Source organism: Poecilia reticulata, chromosome 7, assembly GCF_904066995.2.
Source record: "Poecilia reticulata chromosome 7, P_reticulata-male-v2, whole genome shotgun sequence".
NCBI lineage: Eukaryota > Metazoa > Chordata > Actinopteri > Cyprinodontiformes > Poeciliidae > Poecilia > Poecilia reticulata.
Window position 1 is genome coordinate 21554570 of NC_088836.1, and position 10202 is coordinate 21564771.

At 38.3% G+C, this 10202-nt stretch overlaps 1 protein-coding gene across 12 annotated transcripts in view; it reads right to left on the bottom strand.

The window, feature by feature from the left end:
• Positions 1-8178, bottom strand: part of LOC103467539 (membrane-associated guanylate kinase, WW and PDZ domain-containing protein 1-like) — a 100153-nt gene extending 91975 nt beyond the window's left edge. For 4 of the 12 annotated variants that reach the window (XM_008413996.3, XM_008413994.3, XM_008413995.3 and 1 more), the window contains exon 1: positions 7443-8175. In XM_008413996.3, coding sequence (XP_008412218.2) covers positions 7443-7740 — 298 coding nt within the window. In that variant the 5' untranslated portion in view covers positions 7741-8175. Of the gene's footprint in view, positions 1-7442 lie in introns of all 12 variants that reach the window. The other 8 variants (XM_008414003.3, XM_081609092.1, XM_008413998.3 and 5 more) reach the window with 5 other exon arrangements.
• Between the last annotated feature and the right edge of the window lie 2024 nt (positions 8179-10202).

Genomic DNA, 10202 nt, shown 5'->3' on the forward strand with positions numbered 1-10202 from the left:
ATGATATGGCTTTATCTCATTCGGTACACTTCTTTGTCACACAGTTCGAGTATAAAAGCCTTTCAGAAACAACAAAGCCCAGAGGCCAATCAGGAGTTGGAATACGAGCATGGCCAAGGCGAGCATTGATAGATAGAATTGCTCAGCTTCACAAATATGTGAACTATTTGCAATGTGAACAGGGGTCTCCTCTGCTCTATCAGCGACAATATACTGCAGGACGGACAACTGTCAGACTGGCTGCGGGGCATGGGAAGAAGGAGATCACAGTAGCACTCACGGCCTTGCTCAGAACTGAGCAGGACGGCAGTTGAGCCGCACAGAGTTGACACCATAAAAGTCTCTAAAAACAGAAAAAATAAAAGTAAATAAATAAATCGCTAGATTTATCAGTTGTTGACATTCTGATATAAAGTCACTAGAGATATCTGGAAAGCCACAGTTTCGCTTACACCGCCCTGTCTCTTGGCTCCGCCCACTTTGCTGTAAGTTTTCAAAATTTGTCAGGGTCCGGGGTAGTGGTTTCATACAGGGGTTAATTACGCTTTAAAATACTTTTGTTAGTTTATAAATCAACAAACGGTGATATTTACAGGAACACAAATAGATTAACATTTTCAAATTAAAAATATTTGACCAATGCTTTTCATAAGGAATAGGCCTGTTAGTTGCACAACTAAAGTAATCCAGCTTCAGGCAAACAAATGCATGTAAACTCTGGCTTAATATTAACCTAGACCATCAATTTGTTCCAGTTTCAGGTCTACTAAAGCAGTGTTTTCCCAACCGTGGCCCTCAGGGCACACTGCCCTGCCTGTTTTAGATGTTTATCTGCTTCTCCACTCCTGATTCAGATGATTGCAATGCAGCAAAACCCTGTTAATCAGTAATGAGGGAAACATCTAAAACATGCAGGCACTGAAAAATGTACTTCAAAAATGAGGAAGACCATTAAGTGACTTATTATAATTGTGAGTAGACATGGGTGAATTTATTTGACAAGTAATGTTTTTAAAACAGTCATGTTCTTTCCTAGAGAGTAACAGAGACTAAGATAAATTGATTTCTGAGGCTCTACCCTAACTCAATATCTTCTCAGTTTTCACGAGGAATCGTTGGCTATCATAATAAAAGGTGAAGTAAGTCCATAAGTGTAAATCACTTTCAGTAAATTATTCATTTCATCCCCTCAGAGTCACAGTAAAACGTTCAGTTTTCTACCGTTTTTCCAACACTGAAATTCCATCTCGTCTGATGCTCATAAATCAAATAACATTTACCATCTCATCTTGAGAGCTGGCTGTTTTGTCCCATCTCATGACTTGAGCAAGGAGAGAGAAAAACCTTGTAGTATTCTCATCAAGTCTTAGACACAGCTTGTGTCAAAGACTTGACACAAGTCACAAGGCAGCTACTGCCTGCTTGCACTGTGACTGCAAGCAGGCAGTTACAGTGGCGACTAATATGCTTTCAGGAACAGGTCCGCTACAAAAAAGATCTAAAAAGGTTTTCATATAATCTACCTTAACTCAAAAACACCCCCCAAAGCTACTGATTTAACATAAAAACACCCGGAAGAAATTGCATACATCACTCAAATGTATCTAGTCTGAAAACGCTAAAATAATTGAAACAATGTCTCTATAGCTTTATCTACAGATCATTACAACCAGTCAAAATAAAATTTGGCTCGTGTCACTTTTCAAAGTCCAAGTGGAATTATCTTGTCTCCGTTTTTATTTTATCCACTGAAAGCCACCCCAATTATTTTCTTGCATTAGATACAATGATGATACAATGATGGAAGATCTCCATGGAAAATATTCAGTTAATGATTCCACTGAGCAACATGCATCCTTACATAAAACCCAGTCTCTATATAGGAACCTCATTGTTAAATATTAGGTAGGCTTGAGAGAAATGTTCCTAGGAAACTGAAAAATTTAGTTAAAATGGATAATTTCTCAATTCCTTACATCTTAACATTAGACAAAATTAATGTTAGCATTTGATTATTATTATTAACAGCGATAACAAATCTATTTTTTCCCATATGTCAATAATCCTATTATTAATTAATCCCTTCCCTTCAGGGTCAGCTTTTTAGTGACCCGAAGGTTGGGGTGCACTTTTAGTCGCCCTTAGCCAGGATAAATGCTTACACTCCTAAAATCTTGAATTATTAAAGGGATGCTGTTAAGAATCACTTCTCAAACTTCTCCCCTAGGAGTAAGGAAGATGATAAAAACCAAGAAAATTGTGTCATGAGTAAGGGGAAAAGGCAGACACAGCCAAGGATTGTTTGTGTAAATTCCACTCGGTATCATCAGTGAACGCCCCAACTCTCTGGAATCCACGGTATGCAAAGAGCTGGCCTGGTTTCCTTTATTTGAGTTTGGGTTCAAGGCGGGACTCAGGATGTCAAATCGACAATTGGTCACAAAGAAGAGAAAAACTGGATGAAAGCTTCCAAAGTAATTTAATGACTAAAGAAAAAGGTCAACAGTGGATCTTTTCAAACTTACATATTTTTACATTTTTGTGGGACCTTTCAGTTTAGAGAGCCCACACTGTTTATGTCAATAAGTGCACGCACCATGGAATGCTACCTGCTGCACAACTTTCACACCTCAATAAAAACCACGATACGTCAAAGGCAATAATAAAAGTTTCAACTGAAACTGATTTAATCATGATAAAGAAAAGGAGTCAACATGTTTCATAACACTCCCTCTTTGGACTTTAACCTGACTGTCATGAATTTGGCCTGTGTGAATACAATAAAAATTATTTGATTAAATGTGACAGCAGATATTCTATCATATTTTAAGTTAGCAATTCAAAAAATATATTCTATACATTTTTATTTAATTTTGATGTTTTCCCAAAATAAAGGAGTAATATTATTCAAAAAGAAAGCAATAAAAGACCATGTTTTTACTTTTTTTTTTTTCCTAGGGAATCTCACAGCAGTCCATTCCTAGAGGAGTGTCCTAGTGACGGAAAAGAAAATATAGTATGTGTCAGAAACTACCATTGCACCACAAAATCTTTGAAGATTGAGTAATAATAGTAGTTTGGTCATTTATTTTTGTCGATAACTCACACCCCATATTCAAAGCAATTTGTTTCAGAAAATATAAAAAAATGTAGTCTGAATCCTGAACAGAAGACTTCAACATAAAATCCATAAACCGATCAGGTGGCAGAACTATCTTATTTTCTGTGTATATAAACAAAGTCACAACTATGCAACCAATCTGAATATGTGGTCAAACTACAAACATGCAGCAAATCTCAAAATATTAAAGTCAGTACAACAAGGCCACACAACTCTACGTCGCTTTCCAGTCTGCATTTATCTTCCGAAGAAACACACCTGTGAGGCACCACAGCACTAAGCGGCCTACTTGCACACACTGATACCATTTCCACCTACAGCAGTCAGGTGGTGCAGGAAAATGTAACAAGAGCCACATCTGTTTGGAAAAGAAAGGGTAGCGATCACATCAGTCTCGCCGATCTGTCATCTGGTCTGGGACGGCTTGGATAGTTAAACCCTTCCTGGTTGTGCATGGGAGCCTCGCAGATTGCCAAGCACAAAGGAGGTCTTGTGAGCCGCTCATACAGTCAAAGCATATCCCCCTCCGTTAATTAGAGAAGGAAAATCTGCTGACTCATGCAAGAAACTGATGACAGATGGACAAGGATATCCTTTATGTCACTGCTCAGAGCTTTGCTGCTTTCTTGGGAAGCTTTTCAATTGAAGGAAAGAATATTTAGACAACTGCAAGTGGATACTAAAATAAAACAATGCTACAAGCTTGGTCTGGAAAAATGGTACAAAATCATGCAACAGTGTTAGTTCAACGTTTTGGAGACAGGTGGCGAAACTTCAGTTCCAGAGGTCAAATGTTCTTTGTGGACATGACATACAAAGACAAAGATGCTACACTGGCTGTAAACAGCAGTTATATAATGTGGTTAATGATTTTCCACCATAGGAGGCACTGCTTGCCTTATCAAACACAGCAAAAGTTCCTGTGAGAAACTCAATTTGAATAAGCACGACACGCCAGAAATGAAATACTGGAAACAGAAAGCCTAAGCAGTAAAGTAAAGCTGTTCAACAGACTTTTCAGCATATAATTAATCAAACTCTCTTTAAATAAAGGTCATCATTGATACAACAGGTTACCTTCATCTGTTTTTCTATTTGTCCTGGTAACTTGTTGTGAAATTCAGATTTAATCGAGATGACCTCTACAGTCATGAACAAGTTTCAACTCCCAGAAATCATATGGAGACTAATTCAATTTGTTTTAAATGCATTGTTCTTTAAGATTTTTATTTTTCTTGTTCTATCCCTGTATTTGGAATTTTTTTTATAAAATGTTGCCTTCCTTATGGAGTGTTCTGCCTTAAAGCAGTTGAACTCTCGTTATTACAAATCTTACAAAATTATTTCCACCAATAAGCAAGCATTGTTTCCTGCAGACATGTAGTACCACCCACTTCTTCAGAAAAACATTATGAAAATAACTGGGAGAGAGAGAGAGTCACAAGGCCGTAGATATGTACATAATTGAATAAGAATTAAAAATAAAAACTGGAGAAATAAACAGATACGGTTCTACAGTGTCACTGTGCATTTCTGCTTCAATTGTCTTGATTTTTTTGGTTGCTGGAAACCCAAACCAAATAATATTTGACCCTTTTGTGATGCAACTGACCCAAATACACACTAAGAAAATGTTTTAATCCTTTTCTTCAGAGCGCTTTTTACCAACTATATGCTTATAAAATTGTGCAGTGGAAACCCACACTTCCTTACCACACTGTGTTTTACAATCAGTGCACATTTTTCTAGTGGAAAAAAGGCACACATAGACCACAGGATAGTATCTTTAAGGCTGTGTTGCTCTCCCTCTGGGCATCTAACAGACAGATGCACATGCAGCAAGCTGGAAGCAATAGGTCAAGCTGCCTCAATACACAAGCAGGAACTGCACAATAATAACTACCCCCAGTTAGATGTGTCTTGCTGTGATGGGCAACAGTTTACCCTCACATCATGCAGCAAAAACCAAAAAAAAAAGTTTAAAGTTCCAAGCAAAACCCAGCTCTGAGCAGGCCATATATTGAAGGCAACATTCATAGATGTCACTAAAATTGACTGATACTTCGAAACGCATGCAACACCAGAAAATAAGATTAAAGCTTTTGGTCCAAATGACACAAACTGCACAATAACACATATTCTGTAACATGCTGTCAGCCACTGGAAGACAAATTTCCAGATACCCATGGTCTGTCTTAAATCACAAATCACTGCGGTGAATTGCTTCGACACAATTATTGCTTTAATAATGGAGTAAGTGGTCTAAGCTGTAACCCTTTAAGTACAACCCACTGTGGCTTTGGCAATGTTGAACAAATGAGAGCAGGATGACTGTCAGAGCAGCTTCATGTCAAAGCTTATTTACTCCAGGCTGCCATGGAGGGAGGAGCAGCAGCAGTAGCACTTCTCTGCTTCACTTACATCATAAATAGTTTGTAAATTATAATGCTGTGCTATTTGCAACAACGCAACCAAAAAACATATTCCCTAAGGATTTCACAGCTATTATGTGTGACTGCCTCTGGGCCAGGAAGAGCAATGAATTGCATGAGATACAATTCATTTAGATGCAATGCTACAAATTAGGATGAAGCAAGAGAATGAGGATTTGCAAGTGCACTAGAATAAATAAACTAAAAGCAAGTTAACATACAAGATGTTGCAACCAAAAATGTATGATGATGTAGTGTCAGTAACATCTGGAAATCTGTCATGGGATTCACAGAACAGATTGCTACAAAAATAATTTCAACAGGAATATGTGAAATGGTTATGCTTCTTGGCAGCAGAACAGCAACTAAGTAAAAACTTATACCTCACTCCTACCCGACAGAAAACATCAATGAGCTCTGTGAATGTAGTCGGGAGTAAGGAGGTTGGCTTCTCTTTCATACTTTTTCATTTGATACATTTTTGTCCCAAGAATACTAAATAATACAGAAGTCTTAAGCTTAAGGGCATGCTAATATCAGCAGTTTTCATTAAGACTGTAACCTTCCTTTGTAGCCATTACCAGGGAATGTTTTGCGACAATAAGTAGTTTTAGCTACTATTTTTTCCTCTGTGCCTGAGTCAAATGAAGATAAGTGATTGTTTTAGGTGAAATCCAAAAGAAGATCAGTATTTTCTTTTGTCTTACATTTCCAATGTCTTTGGCATTAGCTTAATGTGACTGCTGATTGAAATTAACTGCAAGTGAACTGATAAAGTTTAAGTGACTGAACAGATGATGTCTTCAGAAAATTGCTCTGTCTGTGACATTACTGTAGTGCAGTTAGACACTCACCAGTGAATCAGATTGGTTATGTGGGAAAAAGTGAGTCCTACATAGCAACTCCATGGCTCTTAACATAAAGCAGCCTATTCTGATTTAAAGAGTTATGCTTGTGCATGTCTCTGAACATTCTTGTAACAATGTTCAGCTGAAATAGAGAAGTAGTTGAACGCTGTAAAATTGAATTGCAACAAATTATAGTTTTTGTTGCAAGTTGCAAGTTTTGTTACTTGCAACTTTGTGATTCACAGGAATGATGGGCTTGTCACAAAGCACTTTTAAATCCCTCCATATGGTGCCAATTTATTAGATCTCAGACAGCATTTCTCCAGATTTTCTCAAACCCATTGTATAAATCTCTTAAATATGAGCTTTAGACTTTGTGGTCACTCATGTCCTCTTGGCTGGACATTGTGTTATGCAATGATGCCAGATATCAGCATTCCAGACATGACATCATCATTAATTGGAAACTTTAGGCCACATTCTGGGAAGTTTTTAAGTGCTGTTTTTTATTACCATTTATTGATTATGTCCATGGAAGGGATAATTACCTAATGAGCTACCTCCTTGAAGACATTTGAAGAAGAAGAGTTTTCAAAAGTTACATAAAACCAGTTAGATTGATTTATTTCTGTTTTGTTTCTTTGTTGTTTTAAATAGGACCTAGATCAAGGAGGGGCAATCCTAAGAGTTACAGGGCCACTGTCCTGCAACTCTTAGATGTCTTCCTGGTCCAACACACTTGAATCCAATAGCTGAATCACCTCCTAAGTGCAGTCAAGTTTTCCCAGAGTCCTGTTAATGACCTCATTATTTGACTCGGGTGTGTTGAAGTAGAGATACATCTAAAAATTGCAGGAGACCCTCCCTCAAGGCCTGGAGTTGCCCACCCTCGACCGAGATTATAAGCAATATATGAAACATATGTTTCCTAAATGCTAGGTGGCTTTTGATTTACATGTGTCACCAAAAGATTTGGTCCCCATCAAAACTTTCTGGAGGCGTCCCTGGATTCATGCCGGTGATTTTCACGTCAGGACTTACCTTGACGAACAGTTTTTAACCTGACAGGTCCTTTGCAGCAGTTGATTACAGTGTAAATGTCATAAAGAGGTAATCCAGACACTGACAGCCCCTCAACTTCAAGAAGCAGTTCTCCCTCAGACAATTTCCCGCCCTGATAAACCACAGCATCCTCTCTGATCTGCCCAATGTATGCAAACTCTCCATTCTCCGCTCCACCGTGCAGCTCCACGTTCAGCTCCCCATTCTCGTCCCGGATGACCGCGCACTCGTTCACTTTTGTTATCCAGTGGTTCTTCTTCTGAATGACTTTTGACATGGTGGTTAGGCTCCAAAGAAAACCGGTAAATTCCGAGGAGTGGAAAGAGAATGAGTCGATTCATAGCACGGAGGACATCCCACGCAAAAAAACTTCATGTCCTTTGAGTCCAACTTCGAACATGTTTACTCTTAAACTTGGACATGCTGCTCCTCGCTCACGAATACATCCTGCATGGATCAAAATCCAGACTTCGACAGCTTCTGTTGTTTCCGCATCTTTAGCAGCAGCACACGCTCTTATTCCTCGTAATTGGATCTAATCCCTCCCCGTAGAATTATTTCTAGATTTATCTCACAGTTCCGCCTCTTTCATTAGTATAACACAATGTTTGTTTTCCTTTTAAAACTTTCTGTTTTAGGGGGGAAATGAGGAAAGAACCTCTATCACTAAGCTTCTGTGTATGACAGCCAGCGGCGCCTTTAAGCAGGTAACGCTTCAAGTTCCCTCTGTGCCGAGGGGATGGAGAAACGGGGGGTGGGGGGAAGGCGCATGCGTCATGCTAAGACTCCACGAGGAAAACTCCAAGCCAACCCCCAAACCTGCCGGGTCCTGAAGCTCCTCCCGCCGGCCAGCTCTCGTTTCAGGGCGGATTACTGCGATCCGTGCGTTTAATCCTACGGGAACTCCGGCAGGCTGTTGTCCTGACCCGCAAAATATGGAAATGCGGACACCAAGCGCCTTCCTCTGTGCGCGCGAGCTGCTGCTTTATGGAGGTTGTTAAGGTGCAAACTCCAAACCCGCCCATTTAGTCCAGCACCGTCATGAAGTGAGTCATAAACAACAATTACTTGTCATCCGGGAAAGATAAGCTTCAGAGAACATCCAGAGAGCAACAGAGCAGTGGAACTCTAAATTATGAATTTTTTAAAGATAATTTATAAATTGGGTTTAATCAGAAAATTTTTGGTTTAGTCATTTAGAAATTTTTCACAGATTGTTTTGTTAAAATGTTTTGAAAGAGCAGATCTCTAAAAATAATTAAACTGATTGAAATGTAATATTTTTAACTTTTTTTTATTTGGTGCTCGTATTTGTTTAAACCTCACAAAATTTACCTTAAACACAATAATTTTAGCTAAAATTAAAGTGCAAAAATGTATCAAGTGGACATGTAAACACTTTACAAATAACATAATAATTATTTAAAAATATGAGATTTTACTGTTTTTCCCGGAACAAGACAGCTTTTTGCAGCGTCTCTCATTTGGCTGTCAATTTAAATTGATCAAACCAGCTTTTATTCAAGCAAACACATTTATCTTTGATATTCATTGATTAACATTCACTCCATTGCCTCACTATAATTAATTATTACTATGATTAACTTGGGCTGAACATCTTCACTTCTGATGGAGAGAAAGAAACTTAAAATCCACCCAATGCATAACTTAGTTAATGCATACAGCTGACATATCAGAATTTCACTATGACATTGTATCGCACATTTAATTTAAATTGAAGCAGAAGATGCATGAAAACTGCAGCTTGATGACCAGTCTTGCAGCAGCAGTTTGGACAATCTGTAAGCAGGAAACTGAGTCATGGCCTAATAAGGAATAAAGAGTCAGATCAGTCCAGTATGATGAAATTAAAGAATGAACAGTTGATTCTAACAGCTGATATGATGGCATTGGTGTATTTTGCAATAATGTCTCTGAAAATAGCTGTACGGAACAAAATAATTTTCTTTTTTTTTTTCAAAAAATATAAATGTTCTCGCTTGATATGTATAAAAGCTTAACTTTATAAATGTCCAATCGATCATCAACAGAGGAGGGCTAATGCTTCTTCACGGAAACCTTTCTCCACCGTGGAAGAACAGGATTAACCAAAGAGAGGAAATTATCCACAAACAAAGAGACAGGCATAGTACAGGCATGAATCACAGTTTCCTTTTCCCAACAGGTCTGAAAAACACACAGAGCTCTCAAGATTATTGAACCATTACAAACTTAATTTTTTTAATTTGAGTTTAAAATAGCCAAATTGTCCCTCCTGAAGACACAAAGTCTTGAAGTGGAGTTCAAATTTTAAAGGTCAATTCGGGTTTTTTCTGTTTTTCTTTTTCTGACCAGTCCAATTTAATTGTGGACAAAAAAGCATTCCTTGCCATTGGCAAGCAATATATGCAATTGAATTATCCAGAGCAGTGCAAATAACAAGTCTGTGTTGTCTGGACAGAGCCAGGAGGGATCAGGTGAGAAACACATGCCACTGCAAAGGAAAACAGGCTCTGTGTGTGCTTCCTGCCAGTTCAGATAAAGTACAGTAACTGGCACTCTACCACTGTGAGGGTGGTGACCTGGATAACAGAACATAAAATGAACCTTTCCATCCCATTTCACAGAGAACTTTTAGTATAATTCCACTCTGATCATTTTACACCTCCTGGGAAACTATTTCTGAGTTTATTTTTTATTCTTTTAAACATCAGATTTACATCAGGTTCATTTTGGCTC